General features: G+C 43.5%; 1 protein-coding gene across 2 annotated transcripts in view; it reads right to left on the bottom strand.

Annotated features, from left to right (window-relative positions):
- The window catches only part of adamts14 (ADAM metallopeptidase with thrombospondin type 1 motif, 14), a 30,562-nt gene that overhangs the window by 6,016 nt on the left and 1,624 nt on the right, over positions 1-22,922 (bottom strand). The window contains exons 3-14 of one of the 2 annotated variants that reach the window (XM_084040711.1): positions 15,151-15,307; positions 13,913-14,109; positions 8,993-9,076; positions 6,518-6,674; positions 4,397-4,502; positions 2,830-2,973; positions 2,532-2,664; positions 2,155-2,268; positions 1,878-2,026; positions 1,125-1,297; positions 765-898; positions 112-235 (exon numbers count right to left, since the gene is read on the bottom strand). In XM_084040711.1, the coding sequence (XP_083896837.1) occupies positions 112-235; positions 765-898; positions 1,125-1,297; positions 1,878-2,026; positions 2,155-2,268; positions 2,532-2,664; positions 2,830-2,973; positions 4,397-4,502; positions 6,518-6,674; positions 8,993-9,076; positions 13,913-14,109; positions 15,151-15,307 (1,672 nt within the window). The remainder of the gene's footprint in view (positions 1-111; positions 236-764; positions 899-1,124; positions 1,298-1,877; positions 2,027-2,154; positions 2,269-2,531; positions 2,665-2,829; positions 2,974-4,396; positions 4,503-6,517; positions 6,675-8,992; positions 9,077-13,912; positions 14,110-15,150; positions 15,308-22,922) is intronic. The other variant, XM_084040712.1, reaches the window with a different exon arrangement.

Raw genomic sequence — 22,922 nt, 5'->3', positions numbered from 1 at the left:
AGAACAGAAAGTTTGATATTTTGCTTCCTGATTGGGAGGATGCGTTTAAGGCTTACTTCATCATAAAGTTGATTGATTTCACACTGGCCCATCCTCCGAGCTGATAATTACCGTTCTTTTTGGGCGTCTTGGTGAGCGTCAGCTTCACGGTGCGACAGTGGGAATTGTCCCCCTCACACACTCCGCACTTGTCCTCTTGTTTGTAGGAGCCGACCTCCTTGTCGCAGCCTACATGCTGTGATGATGGAGGAGGCAAAGACAGTCAATCATTAGAGGCAACTGACTTTCATGCAGGCTGAGATTCCTCCACTGGGAAAATGATGCCAGCGTGCGTGTAATCATCAAGATACATCCTCTAAAGGTTAAGGCACTCAGGGAGAATGGACTTTCCATCTATTCTTACATCCTCCTGATACTCTGCTAGTTGAGGATCTCTGGAATAAAACATGCAGAGACATTACATTCACAACTAGAGGCAATTTTGAATCATCCATTAACCCATCCTGCATGTCTTTGGACTGTGGGAGGAGGAACCTGGAGAACCCACATGGGCAGAACATGCTCCACACAGAAGGTTCCCCAACCAGGAATCGAACCCTGGATTCTCTCGCTGTGAGGCAACCATGCAGCCGGTCAAAAACAATACAATGAAGTTACAAAAATAGCATGAAATGATTATTATTTATATTTGATCACTTTCTACAGTACGGGCTTTCATTTGTAACTCAGAACACGTCATGCATGTAGGTTTAGCAGACACGTACCAGGCACTCTCCGCGGGCGCACACGCCGAAGGGCTCCGAGTAGCTGCAGCGGGTCCCGTCATGCATCACCTGGTTCATGAACACCACCTCCCCTGTTTCCTTGGACTTACAGCTCAGCTCACACTTGCGGGCCTCTGAAAAATAATAAATAAATACACACCTTGGCTCAGAACGTCTTCAGAATCTGAGAAAGCCATCAGCGGGACACAGAGGAGAGATAACACCCACCCCAAGTCCAAGTATGCGTGAGAGCAGCCGCTCCTGCAAATGTCATCTGTCCCACTTGTTGCTTTTGCAAAAAACATTAAAAACCTCCGAGCTAGAGAGGCCAACTTTTCTCCGCTGTTTTTACACACTTACCATCTGGGTGCTCGTAAGGGAGCCAGGTGTGCTTGATGTTTTTGTGGTATTTGTTGCTCCTCTGGACGCACTGCTGAGCACGGAAGTCCTCGTAAGGGCCAGCGCACTCCTCCGTGTTGCACATCTGGTAGTCGAAAGCCGAGCCGGGACAGTCTCGACCACCGTAGGCAGGCCTGATGAACGAGAAAATGTTTTCTGTCCCCAAAATTGTCCATCGTAGTATAATTCCAGGAGTTTTATGAAGGAAAGCTTGGATTTAAAAAATGACGGGAATTTTATGAGATGGAACAAAAATATTTGGATTAAAGCCCAATTTATTGAGAGGTGGATTCCTGCAGTTACCCTTTCAAGCCATTCTTTAATATGCCATACATTTTATAATAATAATAATTCTCCTTCCATATCCTTATGAGACACCTCCCTGGTTATGTGAAGAAAAGGAGGAACTTAATGTAATTTAATGTCCTTTAAATTCTAGGTAACTGGATAAGAAATACTGGAATTTGTGTTATTATAGAAGCTTGTAAAATTAAGATAAATGTGTCCTTTCATTATTTATAAAAACTGAAAAAAATAGTGTAAAAATTCAGTGTAAATGTCATCATAACTACTTCATATAAATAGTAACATATTGGCAGAGATACAAACAGTAGCTCACAGTCTTGAACACTTTTAAAATAAAGTTTTTGTCCAAATCAAAGCCAGTACTAGATCGGGAGCTGTGGCTAATTTTCTTTCAGCTCGACCACTCACGCAGGGTTGTTGCACTGTCTGTTACGAGAGCGAACTCCGCCTCCGCACGTTCTGGAACAAGAGCCGAACTTTGACCAGGAGCCCCAACTCCCATCGTGGCCCTGAGGCTGCTGGCTGGATCTCCAGATGCAATGGCCCTTAAAGCACCACTGAAAATACGACAAACACAAGAGAAAAGACTTAAAGAATTAAAAATGTTTTGAAATAATTGACTTTCTCTCTACTTTTAGAGCTTCACAAAAACAAACTGATAATTCAAAGCCGAGACATTTCCCACCTTTCCTGGCGCACACTCTGTTCCATCCACTGGGGGGCCTTTTTTGGTTTTACAAAAGTACTGGTTGTCGGGGTGACTGCACCACAGTTGCTTGCAAGGGTCGTATGTTCGAAACTAAATAAATGATAAAAAAAAGTTACGTTTTGGAGACGTAAACAAACCAATAGGAAAATCCACCTTTACTGCACATACATATCTAATATCGGATGTTTTAAACTTTCTATAGGAGTCTTGCTGTATTATTTCCATGTGTCTTTTATATGTATATATATACTCATATCATTATGTGCTCTAACAGTTTTTCTGGCCGTGTAATACTTGTGTGATATCTGCTGACAATCGATCACTTCGATATGACACAAGTGTGATGGACTTACAGCGGTGCACATTTTATAACCGACGCCAAAATCAAAGCGGCACTGCTCATCCATTGAATAATTGATCCCAGGCAGCTCAGGAAGCTTGGGCCACTTGTGCTCAAAGGGATCATCCAGCAGGCAGTCGTAGGAGCTGAGGATAAGATGAAAATAACAGAGTCATTCACTGTTTGTGAGATATTTTGGAGAACAAACCAGAGGAAAAAACAGAAGCTAAATGGAAACATATTGCGCTGCCACTGACAACCGATATGAGGAGAAAATGAGAGGTGATGGAGTGGAAGAAAACAGGACGTACTGGATGTATCGATTGAGCTCTTGCTTGCTGCAACGTGACCAGTGGTAGCGGTGGAAAGCCGCTTGGACGAGAGGCGCCATAATGCTGCCCATGCTGGTCTCGTCCGCGCAGCGATTTCCCTGGCCGTCGTGCTCCATGCCGAGTCTGACGCGACAGAAAAAAGAAAAGAAGAAGGGTTGATTGAAAAACAGCAGCAAATTATAGGAGAAGGCCAAGTGTCCAAACTTTAATATTTACTGAGAGCCAATTTAAAACTGACATTCACTCCTCCCAGTGTCTAGCAGTGGCTTAGCCTTCACATCTCTTATATAAATCTATCCCTCTTCATTTTCTTTTTCCTGATTGAAATGTGTGATTGAAGTATCAACATTTCTTCTTTGATCAGGTATGAAGACATATTAGTTCTTGAGGATGATTTTCAAAGAAAGAGGCTGGATTCTGGCTCTCCGTCTACCATCTGCCGTGTCTTTGCTGAAATAAAGTTAATTAATGTCACCGTATGGTGGAAACATTTAGAGTGACAACAAAGTCTGTTTTGATGGAGATGTGTTCAGTGTTGATGTCCAGTACAAAGAGGAAGCATTTGCAATCACAGCTAGTCAAGCACTGACTCATAGTATGCTGTCTGCCCTCTTTCCACTGTGGAAAAATAGGAGTTCTTCTGTTCTTTTGAGCGACGTGGCTTTCAATCACGTCTGTCTGTCACTCGTTGGGTGTCCGTGCTGCAGCGGGTGGCACAGTTCACACACATTATTCCCCTTTAGAGCCCCATTAGAGGAGAGGAAGTGTGTCAAACTGACAGGTAGTTCAAACGTGACAACTGGTTGGCGACCACAGGCAGGGGCTGCTAATGAGTCCAACTGAAGCTCACAGCCTACATTACACTTAAATAATAAGGAGTTATAAAGCTCTCCGCGACCCTGAATAAAGGATAAGAGGTAGACAATGGATGGATGGATGGAGTTATAAAGCTGGACGGAGGCAGAAAGTATCTAAATACTCTCGTCATGTGTTTTTGGGAAATCACGTTATTCGCCGTCTTGCGGAGAGTAGAGGAGAAAATAAATACGTCTTTAGAGTAAATATGAAGCTACAGCCAGCAGCCGGTTAGCTTAGCTTAGCATAAAGATGGGAACAGCTAGCCTGGCTTGGTGCCAAGGCAACACAATCGCCCTACCTGCACTTCTAAAGCACATTACAAACTGTTTAATTATTGAATTATATGTAATATTAAAGTTGGTGTTGTATTGGACTGAAAACCCATCTGCACGCATTACCTATCATAAAATCAGGGATGGCTCGGTTGTGGCCTTTTTTCCTATTTGATTGTGAATTAATATGCATACTCATGTGTGTTGATTGATGGATTTATTAAGTCAGCTGTTTTTCAGGCGGCAGAGCGGAACAAACAGCTCCTGCCCGGCTGAGAACCCGACACGCTGAGTTGACCCCGATGTTTTATTATGTAGACAGAGCCCAGGTAAACGGCTCTACCTTTGATCAGCTTTTAATGGACGCAGCGAGGCCGAGACCCCGCTGGTCCTTTCACCATCACTGCATTACTCACACATGGCCGGTTTCATGAGCAACCACAAAGGCGGAGGAGAAGCCGTCCTCGTGGTTCAGAGTGCAGCTCCTCAGTGGGTGGCACATCCCTGTAACTGGAGCGTAACCTGGGCAACAGAAAAGACCACTCAGCCCTAATAATCAAGTGGCGGGATGAAGATTGTGACATTCTCATGCAGAGCTGGAAATCCGGGTGGAATACTGGAGTAAGATTGTGATGGTGTCTGACTCTGGAGCTTAGATTAGATAAAAAAACAAACAGGTTGTGAAGATTGCTTTGAATGTCTCTTTCAATTTGCATTTACTCAAAATAGGAAGAACAAATCCTCAAGCTGAGCTACAGGGAAAGTAACAGTGATGGTTGCATTCAGAGCCAGATGCCTTTCAGTGACTATAAAGTACATCTTTAGCCAAATTCACCTTGACATCAATATTAAAAGCACTCCGCTTTGTGCTAATAAACACCAGATAGAGATGCATAGAGGTTAGAGGAGATGTAAAGTCTCCTCACTGTACATCAAGAAAGTCCCGAAGTAGACGTCGTCATTACCCAGCTAGCATCCGCCGCCAGACATCACAACATTTCACACAGTTCACTGAAGCAAAGCACAGACATTAAACACGACTCGATCAAGAGATGTGCAGCGATTAAGCGCGTTTTGCTTTGGTTCAGAAGCACGCTCATCCCAGCCTCATTTTTGGCTCATTTTTCATGCTTTCTGACTATCAGAAGACTCTTTTTTTCTTTGGCATGCAGGTAAAAAAAGCAGAAAATGCAGCAGACAGACAGCTTGTGATGAAGAGTCTTAAAAAGCATTATGTTGGTGGTGTTGACAAAAAGAGAAACATCTGCAGCAAGTGAGTCATAGCCGAGACTTTTGCTACAGGGTTGATCATGATGACGTCTAGTGTTTTTTTTAATCCAGATAGTTGGTGGACACATGTAGCGCTGCAAGTGAAGTAGCAGAAACATGAAAGCAGCTGTACAGCGTGACCTTTTATCTGAAAGGCAGATAAGAAGGAATCAAGAGAATGAAGATGACGTTCCCATGAAGGGAGGCTTATGCATATTGAAGCGTAAAAAGGTGCAGCAGCAACAGCGGCTAGGGGTCAACCGTTCCTTTCTCTACTGGTCTCTGTCGTCCGGGTTGATAAACCCAAACACTGAACATAACCACAAGGTTGGTTTACAATGTATTTGTAAAAGTTGCGAAGCAACTATCAGTCAACAACTCATTCAGTTCATTTCATAGGTAGCTAAACCACAAAACGGAATGGACTTTTTTCCTCCTATTTATCCCACGGCTACAATATCGGTATTTGGATATAGATTCTACCATCTCGCAGCTAAACGTTGACAAGACAGTGTGATGTCTGCTCGTGACCCCGAGACGCAGCAGCAGGTCCAGCCCGACAAAGCGCAAGGTGCCATAGAAACCCGGCTTGTTATGAACACAACACTTCGGCAGCTATGGCAACATCCGGAGGTTGGACGAGCCAAGCGGGGAAACCTTCGGGCTGTCTTCTAAAAAATTACACATGTGCTCCAAAAGTTAAAAATATACACAGGTCAATGAAAGATATTGAACTTGAGCACAGAGGATGTTTGTTCGTTTGGAAACCAAGTTTTTCGCTTGTGGTTAGGAAGGCTCGCTTCAAATGTTTTTGTTTTTTGAAGGGCTGAAAAGAAGAAATACATCATGAGACATACGCTAAACCGACAGGACATGTATGGTGTGAAAATACCTCCAAGTGACTGCATACATGTGGTATTAGGATTGAGAGAAAAAATACTTAGTTTACGTAAATGAAAAAACTAGCAAATACTGTTTTTTCCCTACATGCCAAAAAAAAAAAACATCTTCAAAAATAGCATTCTCAATTTTTTTCCCATCCAGGGTGGCATTCAATGTAATGTCAACAAGGTGTTGGAAAGCTACTCGGTAATTGTTTTTCGTGAGATCAGGATTTGGGTTCGCGACCTCGGCTGCAGCCTCCGCTTTTATGTTTTTTCCAATCGACCTTACCTGGCCAAGACTTGAAGCCAACCCCCCTTTTTTGTGAATGGAAGCAGATATCAGCACTCAGTCTGCACAGTCCTCGATCGAGAAAAATACAGTACCTTGCATACCTGCAGGACCGAAATCTTGCCTTGTGAGGAAGATGGCGTGATCGTGGTACTCGGCGTGGTCGGGGTCGCGGCGCTGCTGCGTGTTGGCCCATCGGCACACCTGCTCCAGGCTGCGGGACGGGTTGCCGCGCTCGATCAGGCTTATGGACTGCAAGAAGACAAACATTTTTACCACTCAAATGTGAACACAAATTAGTCTTATTGATTCCCTTTGAAAATCCTGAACAGGTTAATCTTTTGTGTACACAGCTCCTCAGCCAGTAATTAAAGGTAATTTTTCTGTGATTAGTAAAACATCACATCTAATTTTCTTGGATGACGCTCAAGTATTTCCACTCGTTAAAGAACAATTAAAAGTTTCTGTTGTTGTGATGCTGCTTATCGACGGCAACATAAGAAGTGGTATTAAAGTTCAATAAATGAAACGTGTGTTTTTTTAGTCCTCAAACATCCTCATTGAACTGTGACTGCTGATTTCCAAGTGTTTATTGGAAACTAAAGTGGAAATGGTGAAAAAAAAAAAGCTGACAACACAACAAGGCTCATACCAGAGGGTACGTGGGGGGGTAGGGGGGGGAATGCTGGCAAAACACTTGCCTTTGTTCTCCGAGTGTGTGCTGGTGACACATTTGACACGTTTGAGCTCATCTAATTGGTGCTGTATTGAAACGGCATATTTCTGCTTTGGCAACCGGACAAGGGAAGCAACAATGCAAAATGCCTGGTCTCCAGGCAGCATCAGTCAGTTATGTGGATTAAAAGGCACTCGAGGGTAATAACTCACTGGTGTCTGTCACCATGTGCATAATTTATAGTAAGCCTGTGCCTCCTTACTGCATAATTTGCAGCAACCGGATACGTAAAAAGTATAAAGTAGCAACAGGTGAGCTAAAAAAAAAGAGGATGTTTTGACTTCACCAGCAAACTAATACATGGATGGATTATATATCCTTATTATGGTTATTGATTAAAACAAGGTGATTAAAACAAGCATGCTGAATATTTCATCAGTACGTGTGTGATTTGAGTTGTTGAATAAATCATCAGCGTCATCAAAAATATGCGTCAACCTCTCCCCTCAAGTTAATGTAACAGCTCTTTGGCGCTGTTTTGGAGTTTAAAGGTGTTAGTGGTGTTAGTGTAACACCTTTAGTGTTAGGCGTTAAGGGCCAACCATACTGAAAATATGACCTTTACCTTTTTATTTAACCACTGATACACTCCCAAATTCTGTTATAGCGCTCAAAGGCACCATAGTGCTGCAACAACGTATAATTATTAAGGAGGGAGCAGAAACCCAATTACACATGTACTGTAAAGAAGCCCAGAAGTCGTCCTTCTCTGGGAGAAGTCTGGCTCTCTAATCCCCAACGCCAATTATGGAGGACGGGTTTCTCATATACAGTATGCTAAAGAAATCAGATTACTCCAGGACGCCCACTTGTAAGCCAGTTGCTCTAATGCATGGACACGCACTGACTGTCAGAGTCAGAGGGTCTTGGCACACGTCTGTAGGGTAAATATGTGTCTTAGCTTAGCTTAGCATAATCACTGGAAACAGGGGGAAACAACTAGCCTGGCTCAGGGCCTGTCCACACGAAAACGTTTTCAGTGCGTAAACGCCGAAGTCTTGTGCGTTTCGCCCTGCCGTCCATACGGATCCGGCGTTTTGTGAAACCAGCTCTCAGGGTGGAAAAGAAAAAAGCGACACGCCTCCGTTTCGTGATCGTTTTCTTGTGGACGGCGAAAACGAATACGCTGACGTCATCGCCCCGCCCCTCGACCCTCGAGCCTGACTTCTTCGCCCCGTCTCGTAACAACAACAACAACGGCGGCCTCCGTGCTCGTAGCAGATATTCTGCTCGTCTGTTCGTCGGCGTATCAGGGCCACTGTATGAAAAAAAACATGGAGCCGAGAGAGGGGGGCGATATTCCGGGGAAAAAGCTACTTTATTACGATGCTAACAAACAGCCGCTAGCTAACTTCCCATGAATGTAGGCATTTATTTGTCTAATTAATCCATCCCAACGTGTGACAATGCCTCGTCACGGTCCTTAGGGTGACGGCTGTTGATGCTTATTGTTGGTTTTATTTATACGGGCCAAATTGTCATCTTATGGGTGTTTATTGACTCTCACGTGTTGCCATAGCAACGGCAAACATCCGGTCAAGCTCCGTCTCTTCTTCTGCGTTTTTGTAGCAGAAACAGCGCCGCATAAGGGCCTGGAATATGTACTACAGCGCGCTGAGTCGTTTTCAGTGGATTCGTCTGGACGCGGATTTTCTTGAAACGACGCCAAGGCAAAACGGAGAAAAAAAGTTTGTTTTGCTTCGTCTGGGCGCCCCCTCAGTCTCTGTCTACAAGCATCTCTAAGGCTCGCTAATTAAAATGTTTGTTCAATCATGCATTAAATGCCTTTGCCTCGGAGTGCTATTTAAAAATGTTTAATGTAGATATAGCTCACCTGACGGTACCCGACCATTATCATGCGGACGAGGACAACGTTGATGTTGGTTCCCAAAGATTCATCGTGGTAGATTTCATCGACCTGAAAAGGAAAGGGAACATTTATTTGTCACTGATGTGCGGGATGAAAGAACACATTTAATTAAAGGTGGCTGGGAACGTCTCACAAAATCGAGTCTGCAGGACACATTTTATTCGTAATTGAGTAATGACAAAAACTGAAGGCGATAATTGTGGCAAATCGGAGGCGATGGGCATTAAAAGGTTCTAAAAATAGGAGCTGAGTTGCAGAACCTCCGTTGAGGGACATCAAACTGCACACAGTGAGGTCATGTTGTGTGATGCGTTGTACCCGGGTAATCAAAGGCACAGGGGGAAGAAGACGTAATGCTGTTTGTAGCCGTTTGTGCTGCTGATTTGTATCGCATTTCTTCTTCAGTTACACAGTAGCAAGCCAATTGATTTAATTCCCCTCTTTCTCAGATATCGGCCCGTTTTATCTAAAAAAATCGAAAGCAAGCGGCAAACATTTTGTTTCCAACTGCTCTGACAGCGGCGGTGCGAACAAACATTTTATTTCTGCTGTGCGGCGTCCGTGAAGAAGGCTGTCCAGCCATGGGGGAGGGTGTTTTTGTATCTTTTTACAACAAGCTTGATAATGAAATATGTTAAGACACTGGCAACCGTCCCACAAAACCAGCGTCGTTATGCAACGGCAAAGAAGGCTGACCCAGAAATGTGTCGACTGCTATTTGGCTTTATAATAATGCCGTGGTATGTAGATGCTTAACCCTGGGCCAAGCTCGAATCCCATTCAAATCCCAAGTCCGACTTCCACTTGAGTGTGTTTTATTTACTCATTTTTTTAAACAAACTGTCGCTTCATGTCGGCACAGCCGTACTTTTTACTGATTTTTTCATTTACTCAGTAATTGTTTTGGGACAATGTTGGTTATGGATTGAAATCAGCACAGCGGGCTGTTAACAAAGTAATTTAGCTTCACAAAGCAGCTTCACATTACAGAGAGGACACGTGGATCGACTCTGCGTGTTTATTTAACATGTCATGAAAAATAATGTGTCATAATCTTCATATTTTATTTCTTTCCCTTATTGTGTTTATTGATATCGAACGTTAGCTTCTCCTGCAACTTTAAAATTCTATATAATCCGGAGGAACTGAGACTTTGTTTCTGTTCAACTTGCATTGTTATTATGTGTTCGATCCCTGAACAAATTAAACTAAGCGTATCTACCTGGGTAAATGCCACGAGGGGGACGTGAGGGACATACAGCATATTTGAGTTTAATGGTGAAAAAAACCCTCTTCATGTCGTCACACATGAAGTTCATCCTTTGAGTCATCGTCTGTTTGGCGTCAGGCCTTTATTACAGCAGACGTTTGACGTGCCACAGCAGGAAAAGCTCAGGTGTGCGTTACTCATTTTTGCTTTCCTTACATCAGCTCTTTTGTGAAACTGCATCGTCCTTTTAACAAAAAAACTCTCAGCTCGCCGCTCAAGGAGGTGGATCGACTGTGACATGTTATTTTAATGGAGCAAAACTTTACTTTACTGCTTATTATTAAATGTACAATTTAGTTTAGTTAGTTTAGTTTATTTATTTATTTCGAACATGTAAAAGAAATAAAAAAAAAACAGAAAAGAAAAGCATTATCAAAATAAAAAAGACATTCACAAGTCATGATACAGACATTCTAATAATAAAATAATAATAATGCTTAAATTAAATTAAATGACATGTCCAAAAAGGAGTAGGAAGAATTTTAAAAACGGCTTTGTTAAAAAGATAAAAGCATCCCATCTGTCTGCTTCTAATCATCGTATTCATTATTCTTAACTATTATATAGAATAAACAAAGCAATAGGTATTGTTTATTCTTGCATAGTTTGTTATTGTTTATGTTTGCACTGACTAATTCTATTCTAGTATCTTTTTTCCAATAAAAAAAGGTTGCTGAGCCATCACCCATGACCTCCTGTCTCTTTGTTTGGCATCTGAAACCGACGCTTTCTCCCGACTAACACCCTCAAATCCAAAACTTCCATCAGCACATAAGCGGAACGGTTTGACATTTTAATTTTCCCTTTCTGAAGTTCAATTCAAATCCGGAGCACAGAACACGTCCTTGTCACCGTGACAATAAAATTGAACCATTCAACCAAAAATTTGTCGCAATCAATATTGAATAGATTATCAAGGACATCCAGAAAAGTTCTCTCTATAACGAACAATGATGCGTGTGTTGTTTCCACAGACGTGCAGGACTTTTAACATTGCATTAAAAAGCGAGAGTGAGAGAGCAGGAGGTGACAGGAGAAAATAATAACAGGCTTTTTCAAATGTTTTGCCAGAGAATGAACCTTGGACTTTTCTTTGTGGTGTCTGCCTGTTAAACTAATAAATACATAAATAAATACGACTGTTATTTGCTTTAAGCTCAAAACAAAAGAGCACCTTTTAATGTAGCAGCTTCAACACGACGACCTCCCCCTCAGTGTTATATCAATACAGTAACAGACATTTGTTTTTTTTCGGTTTTGACTATTTAAGCTGCAAAAAGCAACAACAAAAAACACATTTTTCAAGGCTTTCCAATGCTGTTGAAACGTGAAACTGATGTTTTGCTCACAGAACTTTTCTGTTGCTAACCTCGCCGCCTGTCAATAACACAGATCTACCAAAGGTCATCGAATAACTGGTGAGGCTGGACGCTGCGGACGCCACTACAGCCCTGAGGTGATGTTTTAATTAAGGCCGCAGCAGCAGAGGCTTTTAACAGCTGCAGTGTTATTCCTGTCCATACGCTTGAATCTCTCCAGCTTTTTGCTGGTCAAATAATACGCAGAGACATCCTGCAGGTATCAATTTACAAAATTACAATCTGGACATAAGCGGCGGCATATGAGCGTAAATATCTGCAGAATTACCGTGGCGACGGGCCATCTGTGAAGCCAAGATGACGCATAAACCCTTTTTTTTTTTTTTTTTACTGAAGTTTCATGTCATGTCTGCTCTTTGTTTTCTTGATTTAAGAAGAGGAAGTACGAGCTTCAGATATTTCATCCATATTTAGTTTAAGGTTTAGCATTTAAACGCATGAAAACCAGAGGTTCTCTTCGGAGGATCCACTTTTCTATGGTGAAGGCCAATAAAGGTTCAGATACGGCAAACAGAATCACTGCTTTTTGCTAAAAAACGCCAAAGAGTGTGTGGCACTGAGCTTTTCTCTACGTTAAATTATGACCGTGGAGAAACAAAAGCTATGTCACTGAAGAAAAGCTACCTTGGCTTAAGTCTAAATTTGCTTTGGGACGGCGGGTTACACCCACGGCATTTAAGCAAATATTCCATTCACAGGAGCCCATTCAGGTCAATAAATGCTGTAAAGAACACTTGAGTGACCGAAAAAATTCTCCCAGATTTGTTACAAGCTCAAATTCCTAGACGAGGTCTATACTGACCTATATACGCGTGTTTATGTTGGACCTGAAATAGAGACGCTGTTGAAAAATCACAAAAAATAGCATCAGAAAAGTTCCACGATGAGCTTTAGAAATACTGAATTTACATATTTGTCCTGATTCAGGACTCTATGCATTCAGCTTTTTTTTTGGCGAGACCTCCAACCCCACATATATACCGGGGATAATTACAAAGCCAGGAGGAGCACACGGAGGGCCGGAATCCGACTGTTGTAGCTGAAAATGAGAGTAGCAGCTGTGGGCTACGAGCGCTAGGTGTCCCTGGCTTGTGTACAGCAACACATCGACGTGGACAAAACCTGGTCCGGGCTCAAACAACACGGCCATTGTGCGCCGAGGCACCTCAGCAGTCACCTTGGCTTTCGTGCAGACAGGATGTTCAGTAATCAATCCCTCGGGGGGGAGAGTTTCTCCAGGTGGTACTACACATTCTGCAGCCACGGAGCTGGGATTCGGAGGGATTTGAGTGGGCAGAGCTCTTTCAGACACAGCAAGCCAGCGGCTTACGAGCAGAAGTAAAGAGTTTTGACCCGTCGTTTGTTTAAACCGCGCCTTCTCTTTCCGGACGTTGCACGTTTTCTCTTATCAAATTTTACCCGGAATGAAGGAGAACCAAAACGTTTCATCCATATGGACCCGAAATTATCATAAATGCTCATCAGAGAGCACTTCAGATCATTTCAGCCACTTCACTCTGAACAGCATTCTAATCAGATATTTCGCCCCGCTGGTGACATTCAGGGATTTGGAATATGTAAATGCAAAATCCCCAATTAAAATAGACACATCATTCCATGTCAAAACTCCTGGCGCTGGTTTCCATGACCGCCCCCCTCAGCACAGGTCCCAGTCAACTTTCTAATTGGTCTAGTGCAGCTAATCAGACCACCATGCAGCGTCCAAATGGTAACTGTTACAGAGTGAAACCAGCACCCTGTGAAAATCTGACTTGAGGGATTTGGGCCCATTAAGTAGATTATGGTGGTAGGAGCTGGTGGAACCCATAATGAATGAGCTGAGAAATTTTTTTTTCACTTCTCATCGGTAATCCGTGAACAGCTAAGAGAAAGTGGGGGTCCGCCGGGGGGGGGGGGGAGTATGGCAAAGGTCTGATGTCAGAGAGGGCAAGGAAGGAAAAGTACGTCCGTAGGTAGACGATTGCCAAAATCAGCAGCCTTCCGTGTCAGGAAAGGATATTTATAGAGCTGCATTAGTCTATTAGTTGAGGAACTATTTTGAGAACAGATTCATTTTTTTTTCAGGCCAAACTCTGTGGCTTTTCAGTATTCATTGTCGTTACATCTTTTGACCAAACAATGACAAAAATCAGATAATGGTCAGTTGAAGGCCTGGAGATTTTATGTGGTGAGTTTGCATAAAGTGGGTTGGAATTTGCACTAGAGTAGACTTACTATGTTCATGAGCGTGAGAACGTAGTTCTGCACGTGCTCCTTGCCGTGGAAACGCACCACCGAGTCGTCCACGGCCAGCAGCACCTCGATGTTGTAGTCGTCCTTCTTGGCGTGCCTCCTCTTGCGCTCCGACTCGGACAGTTTATGCTCGACGAGGTCCAGGGAAGCCGGGAGGTCTGCGATCCCGAAGTCCGCCACTACAGAAGGAAAGCAGCACATAAACAAGTCAAGGTATGCATGTATGACATCTCTCCCGTTCTAGCTTCGGGAGTGATTTATATCCGCGTCAAAGGCCGACATAAAACAAAGTTCGGTCTTTGAGTCTCAGGATGTGCAGAAGGAATCCTTCGGGATTATCAACAGGCCCGTGGACTTTATATTTTCTAAGCCACTTGATCTCTAGTCAAAATAGTCCCCTTCGACTCATAAATCGTTGGCCTACAGAGTGAGAAGTGTATTTCCTCTCAGCCCCGCGTTTAGCCGCACTATAATATGTGCATTCATAGCACAAATCCCAGCTGAGTCGCACCAAATCCAAACAACATTCATCCATGTCATAAAGCACTTCAGCTGTTTTTGTAGGTGTGCTATTCATGCACAGTATGCCGTCTATCTGTGCTCCTCGGCGGAGAAAGAAAGGCGTTTGGATTCTGTGCGTAGAACCTGTGAGATGTTGCAGTTTAACCCACGTCTGTCCAAAACGACAGAATTTTATCCTATTACATATTCATGTGACGTTGTCATCATTAGTACATGAATTATTGAGTTTTATGAGGCCACAGTGACCTTTGACCTCCACAATTTAATCAGTCCATCCTTGAGTTTATTTGGTTTATAAGGAAATTTTATATAAAAGGGCAAAAATAAAAGATTAGTGGAGAAAAAAAAAAAATTTCTTTAAAAATATCCCACAAAGTTCACTATCAAAAACAGTTCAATACCAAAATTAGAGACTTGTAAGAGACATTTTCAGAACAAATGGAAATAAACTGAAGCCAATGGCTGCCTGAAACAGCAGGAAAAACTACATCTGAGATATATTATGCAATAAATGGGCATTTTTAAATGCAGTTGAACTGACGGGGCTTCACTCTTATTCTAAAAGGTGTTATCAAACAAACTGTCCTTGCTATTATGAACCTTCTGCACACAAACACACACAAACACACACAAACACACACAAACACACACAGTGCTTTTTTGTTTCCACTGACGTCAGGCTCCTTCCCCCCGCCTACCTTCGTTGTGGAGGTCCTCCCTCCGCTGGCCCGCCTCCCGCTTGATGGCCGACCTGCGGTACACCACGTGGACACGCCCCTTCACTTCCACGTCCTGTTTGCCCTTCTCGAGGGGCTCGATGAAAAACTCCCCATTATCAGTCCGGATCAGACCTGCCTGGAAAAAGAGGGCTCAAAATTAGCGTCCCCTCCTCCTCTGGAGGAGCCGGTTCTTCCACTGGAGCCGGTAATTATAGCGTGCCTGATCAATTGGACGATTTGGAGAAGGGGGAATGACGCAGGTAGACACAATTTGGGGGCCCCTCACCAACAAGCCTTTCACCAAGATTTATTGAGTGTCACAGTGATTTCACACTGGATGAGATGATGAGAAGCAACGTCTCTAATCAGCCGCGCGTCTCCCTGCACTTTGTGTCCTCGCAGTGAATCCAAAACGTGGAAGTTTTACCATTTTTCAAGGTAAAAACCCGTCTAGTGTCCTCCACGTCACATTCAACTCCCCCTCTCAGCTACAGCAGCCAAGACCATCTTGCTTTCATTCCAAGGTGAGTATATTGCCACTGGGATATAACACATGTGGCCCTTAATCAAAACCCCACATTTCTTTAAGCAGTACTGATTTAAGGGTTGTGAGAACGTGTCTCTGCAGGTTCAGTTAAAAAGGGACAAGACGCGGCGATATCTGCGTTGTCTTCGTGAACGAGTATCAACTCCCTGCATCGTCCTTTTTCAAAGTGCTAATCTGGCGTCTTGATTGGCTTTGCGCAACACACAGAAGAGTGCAAACATCGCACGCGTGCTATTTCCATAAAGTAAACATCCTCTTGCTTTCGGGGGCCTCTTTTGTTGTATACCTAATGTGACTGGAGGTAAATATTTAGATGGGCTGCAGCCTCCAGCTCTGATTCCTCTCCGTTAAAGCTGTTCCATGTATCCCTCGCTCTCAATTTGGTGCAATTAAAACAATTTTCTGCATTTAACCACGAGGATCCGTCTGCATTAATTCAATGCAGGCATTTCCTTAATACTAGAGTTTGGAGTGCAAACACCGTGTTGTTTGCGGTCCATTCGTGATTCTGTAGAGCCACTATTACATCAGTAATCAAATCATTAAAGGCTAGCTGATGACTAAGTGTTTCTCTGAGTACTGGGCAGATTTGAATGATGTCATGGCTGTGACCTCACATGCCATTCACTCGCTGATTATTTCTGCATATCTGTTCAAATGGACACGTTTATACAGCGCCTGGATCTAATCTATACACAGTATAGTTTGATTGGATAGTGTTGCACTGTGTGCTCTGTTGAAGTGGTCATAATTTATATTTTTTATCAAGAATTATCACCTGAATCTGCTTCACGTAGTGAGTTTCAGCTCATTGTTTGGCTTTTCAGTCACAACTTCACTGTTTTGGTTCACCTTTACCACTCTCACGGCGTCGCTTGCAGCTGCAGCCAGCTGTTTTTGGCTCTAAAAAACAAACAAAAACACTACCTGCTCAGCACTAACCAGCAAACAGACACAGCTAGCGACTCTTTAGTGGACATAGCGGAGCATTAAGCAGCCTAAGAGGCAGGTATTCCCCCTCTGGGAGTCGGTGGAGACCAAAAACAGCTAAAAGCTGAATATTATGAATTATTCTGGGGGAGGATGGAGAGCTCACGTTGGGTAAAGAGGCAGGTAACGAATCTGGTGGACAAATGGTGTGACACTGCAACAACATCCACATCCAGGGAATATTGTTCCCTCATGTTTCCTGTCACGCACTCATGCCATGAGCTGCATCCAATAAGGCAACAAAAAACAAAAAAAAATACAAATTTCCTGTCATCAAGAGTAACTCCACAGCTGGTTATTAATTTGATTCTAGGCAACAAGCTTTAATTGTTAATTTAGCAAAAGCACATGATCCAATGTGACGTGCATGAAGCATTGCATAGTTGGCATATTTTCCCCCGTGTTGCCATGTTGTTTCTGTTAAGATTAATAAGCACAAACTGTGCTTTCTGAATACGCTGCAGCTTCTATCGCTCATATTCCCGCTCCTTGAGAAGAAAAAGAAGAAACGTATCCGGCCTATCATTATACTCACGGAGACGGCACGGCAACAAGACTTTGGCAGGAATGTGTGTATTTACAGCTGCAAAAAGAAATCTAAATGCAGCGCAGTTAAGAGAACATTGTGCCTAAAAAAAAACACACACAAACAAACCCTTAAAAATCCTCGGCATGCTATCGCTCAGGGTTAAACGAACTTAAGCGCGGACCTGTGACAGTAGAGGGCCAAGAGGAGCGAAAAGAATCCGTCCAGCCCCCTGACCAGGAAATGCCAAGTAAGACATGCTCGAATACTTCCTCTGTGGTCTCTTATTTCAGCAGTGGGTGGAAAGAGAAGCTGCGTCTGTGAGGGAAGAGAGCAGCAGCATCTGGAAGGGCCTGCCGAGTGTAAACATGTGTACGCTGCACGGTGGAGGCTGGGATGGGGACGGGTGGAGGTTTGCTGTCAGAGGTGAGAAGGAAGGGGACATCTCCGTATTTCAATGGCTTCATCCCCCAGTTTTTGCATCTTTCTCATCTCGAATCTCGGATTTCTGAGGTCTGTTTTTAAAGATTTGAAAGTTGTCTGCTACGATGTAAAACTCGCCTCTCATGGATTTTGAAGCTTTTGCGTGTCTTAAAAAAGGCGGTTTGCAAACAAGTGGCTAAACGATATAACGTCATCACAGTCGTGTCTATCAATAAAAAAATCATAAAGGCGGTGTGAAGATTATCTTGCTGAACAAAATGGGGAAAGTATCATTAACTCGTGTTTGTCACAGAGTTTATTTTGTGCAATAATCCCAAATCCAATAGAGAAATCCCATTGGCTAACTTCCGGAGTTGATATACGAAAAAAATTAAGCACTCTATGACATTTAGAATCATTAATAAACGCCAGATGTGTTGATTCTCTCTGCTTCATGTCACTGTAAATTGAATATGAATATGAGTTTTGGGCTGTCGGTCCGACAAAACAAGCTTTTTCGACTTAAGCTGGTCTCTTGTTTTTATTATTTTTTCCATTTTATAGGTGAAACAATGAATTGATTAATCAAATACAGCAGATTCTTTAGCACACTGTGAACAAAACATTGCACAGAGGTTATTTTCAGCCCTGAGTAGTGTCTACAGAGGTTCCCCCTGAGGCTGCATACTGACAAACCCAGGGCAGCAAGAAGTCACGTGACCTGTATCTGTACTTCCAGTCCACCAGACTGGTCCAGGCTGAAATATCTCACCAACTAATGTATAGATCGGCAGCACCAATTAGAATGAGAATTATGTAAATAATGCCTCAACAGCATTAGACAAATCAATACAGAAATCCAACAGAGATCAGCGTTTCTAGGTCAAAAAGAGGTGAATTGATGCTGAGGTCATCAGGTTTGCTCTATGTGATGCGAGCGTTCCTATACGCCCGGATACAGATCACTGAAAAAAACCCACTTTGAAGCCGAGGCAGCGAGGCATCCAGCTGTGTCACTGACAGCACACACACACACACACAAAAAGAAAAGGCAAATACAGCTCACACTTAAGCTCACCGGCACACCAAATTCCACACATCCGTAAGAGCAACTTTGAAGGTGGATATTTACTGTATGTCGTTTCAAGGCTCGGAGTCGTCACCTGCTCGGCGCAGCGTGGCGAGGAACGAATGAGGCGCAAGATCAATTTGCTGGAACTTTTTTTCCAAGAAATGTGCATGAATGTGCTCGCAGACAAGGATTTAGCTTTGGTTTCAGATGAGGCTTTTAATTAACTGTGCAACAAAAAAAAAAAAACGAATGACCCTATTACCCTCACTGTAGACAGATTTAAGGGCATGTTAATGACAAACACAGTAAAGAAATGGAAAAAAAGCACCGCACGCCATGCTTGAGCTGCAACATGCAGGGAAATCAAAGTCCAGCCATCATTCCGGGGGGCTCAACCTATAATTTGTGGCAGATTGTTGGGAGACGTGTAATTTCAGTTCCAGGTACAATCTGTGTTTATATGCAAGCGAGACTCAGCGAGAGTACAGAGATAATCCGGTGTCGACCAATGAGATCAATGCACGCATACTAATTTGCCCCCCCTCGAGGTCGCACGGTTCACTGTGTGAACCTTAGTCACAAAATCCATAACCAATTTGACCTGGAATTTGTGTGGGACGCCGGCAGCGTCGGACCTGTTGGTGATGGCGGGTGACGGCTTCCGTTGTAAAAAAAACCCAGCAGGATCAATAAGTCAGGGAGTAAATCGACTCAGCAGAGTCTCAGATTTGAGATAATCGTATGAGACATCTCGTGGGAGCAAGGGGATTACTACTTGATTCCTTTTCGATCAGCTTTCACATCCTGCGAGCCTAGCCGGTGATCGCCATGACGACAGTCGGGAGAAAATTGGGCATCATATTGCCATCTGCATGAGACTGATATCAAAGAAGAGAAACATCCTAATAATAATAAAAACAATAATACGCATTCTAATTACGCGGCTGCTGCGACCAGATAATTGATTTACAATCATATTTAATTACCACCAAGTGGCCTTTCAAGCATTAAGCTCTTATTTAGACATCAGACGTGCTATAATCGCTCATGGCAGTCTGAGTCTGTTGACTGTCCTAAAAAAAACCTCACTTTTTCAAGTTGGCTTTTCTGTCATTTCGAAGTTCTGGCAAAGTTCTAAGTTCTATGGAACTACTGTTACTTCTACTTCTAAGTTCTGGAAGTATCAGAAACAGTAGTAGCCTTAGTAGTAGAAGAAGTAGTGTTGGTAGTAGTAGCAATAATGTCTAGAAGTAGCTGCTATAGGAGAAAAGGTGATAATAGTCATAGTAGTAGTAGTCTAGCAGTATCAAAGGTAAGTAGTTTTATTGGTGGTGGAAGTAGAAGTAGTAGTATGATAGCAGTACCAAAGAGAAGTCGGTAGTAGCAGTAGTAGGGTTAGTAGAAATAGTAGAAGCAGTAGATGTAGTAGATGTAGTAGTAGTAGTAGTGAATAGCAATATATCATTATGAAATATTGAATTGAAATGTGTCAAAACTGTTAGTTAATTTGTTATTTATTGGTGAGACTGGTGTCTGGGATCTGTCGTGTGTGTGAAGTGTATACACACACACACACACACACACACACAGACACACACGTGTTGAGACTGTACTGTAGCAAATAGGGATTCCGCTGAGAGGAAATAAATGACATTATTGGCTGAGATCTCCACTGATGGAGCTCTTAATTTAGTGCCGTTGCCGTCGATGCCAGCAGAGTGCTGGAACACCGGAGGATACTGGAAATACTGGACTGGGACCAGCCCCGTGCAGGATTCCTGCAAACATGCATGAATAGAACAATTTATGCAAGCATTTTCCATCTCCCATGGATGGAAAACTACCCCCGCCACCCCACACACCCCCCCAAAAAAAAGCTAGCCTGCTGTTGCTAGGTGACTTTCTCTCTTTTTAACCGATGGACACAGAAATAGTGCTCTTCCGACTGCGGTGATCCACCACTCGTGTTTCCATCACACATGTAATTCAATCAGCCGCCATCTGCGCTAATACCCAACACATGAGCAGCACCGGTATAATCATAGCCATCAGTCGGTGCTCCACAACAATAGCTCAGGCTCGTCTGGAGCGCACAGCTGTTGCCATCTCGCAGGAGTCAGAGGGGACGATATCCCAGATATGTTGGTCGATCAAAAACACAAACGGTTTTAGACTCATTTTGCATTCATTTCTTTGCAATCTCAGCTGTCAGTCGGGCCAAATACATCCAGAAGATCCGCAGCGTTCCCCGTATAATTGTCTTATCCGTCATGAGCTTGGAATGTCATAAAAACCTTGCCCCTCAGGGCACGAGGCAGAAGACCGGGTTGACGTAATCGGTTAAGCGGTGATGTCACGTCGGTTGTCGCGGCCTCGCTGCGAAACAACAGCTCATCGCGTAAAAATTCCGTCGTATTGAAGCGATGAAATAGCTGCAAGAAATGCAAGGTTAGAAGTTGTGATGACTGCCGGGTGCAGACCCCCGAGCATGCAGGCAGGTGTGCAATAAGAATAATAAGATGAGTGTACGGAGGAGGAGATACGGCCCACATGCGGTTGGCCTCATGATACTTTCATATTCCTTTTTTGAGCTCACTCCTTTCATCAGACATCTCCTCGGTGTCCTTCATCCCAAGCGGATGGATCAGACTAAATCATTTGCCTTGTTTTCACCTTCAAGTGCCTCGTGAGACGCTCCCACGTGCACAGACAGGCCTTTATGTCGGCTTTGATGTAAGGGAAACGTGTGGAGATACGGCATAAGAGTAAAAAAAAACTCCTCTTTTCACCGCGTGAGTGATATCTAGACAAGCATCCGAGACCTCCGCCGTCGCCACGGAGATGAAGGCCGACGTGTGATGCGCAGAGCTTTGAAATTTGACATTTGCAGAGACACAATGTCCCAAAAACTGCATTATACACAGAACTCACTGACGTCAATATTACCTGAAATAGCGAAGTGGGCGACCCTCTCATACAATACTTTTCTCAGAGACTAAACACAATGAGCACCATAAAAGGAAGCAAATATCCCACTCTTGATAATGATATGATGTTCCTATATCTAGGAACGGCCCGTATGGCCTGAAAACGCGAGATCCAAAGGCTCCTTCTCTTCCATTGGCGTTCCTAAAAGCTCTATTACGACACTGTTTGATGTCCATAGGAGAACGGGTGCTAACACAAGAGCCGCTGCTGGGCTTTGATAGATTGCACACCCTGATAAACATCACCGTGATAAAGACTGCTATCTTATGAAAACGCATGATGCATAAAAAAATCTAATATTTCACCACCTTTCAGGAAATTACTTTGTGATTAGAGGACAAGGCATTATCCACTCGCCGCTATGACGTTGACAATGAAGATGTAACCCAATGACATAGATTTTTTTTCTCAGCTTCAGCACCGTTCATGTTAGTAAGGAGGGGTTACGAGAGCGAGGGAAAACGCAGCGATGAGGACAAACAGTGTGAGTGTTGAGAGGCGTCATTGTTTCCCCGAGTCGCTCTGATGCAGCATCGAAAGCTCGATTGTCCTGATAAATCCCTTGCAAAAGGGATGCAATTGTATGAAAATTCAGGCTGCCAGCAAAAGACTTCAATAAAAGTCTTCTCAGCTCAGAAGGATTCATCTTCACTCAGAACAACACAGAGGTGATTCAGAGAGGCTCCCTTCGGTCAACCCGCCAATTTATGTCACATGCACGTTTGAAAATTCACTCTAATTTGCTCCAGTGCAAACATCCATTAGCAGCTGGGCTTGGCCCGCCTCACCGATGGCTCCGGCCAATCACAGCGGAGACACCGCTTCGAAAGGCAGCAATACAACAAATGACAGATTGCCGGCAATGCAGGAGACACACTTTTGACCCTAGACTAAATACAATACTTGACATTATTATTTACGATGTGAAAAGTCATCCGACTGCAGTTCCCTTAGCACTACACAGCGCTTTGACTTCTTTCAGCTCGTCGTTTTGGTTTTTTTTACGGCCTGCCACTTTATGGTTTCAGCTCTCTTCGTGCTCCCGCCGACGCCACTGTCACATGTAGCTACAGCTGTTTTCAGGGCCAAAAGCGACCTAGCGAACGGCGCTAACTTTAGCTACCAGCTGTTGAACATAGCGGGAGCATTCAGCAGCTAAAAGAGACAGATATTTATCTCAGGAGCTAAAAAAGAAAGTGAATACT

Source organism: Eutrigla gurnardus, assembly GCF_963514095.1.
Source record: "Eutrigla gurnardus genome assembly, chromosome: 22".
Classification (NCBI taxonomy): domain Eukaryota; kingdom Metazoa; phylum Chordata; class Actinopteri; order Perciformes; family Triglidae; genus Eutrigla; species Eutrigla gurnardus.
The sequence above is the reverse complement of the archived record's forward strand: the minus strand, read 5'-3'. Positions and strand labels throughout refer to the sequence as shown.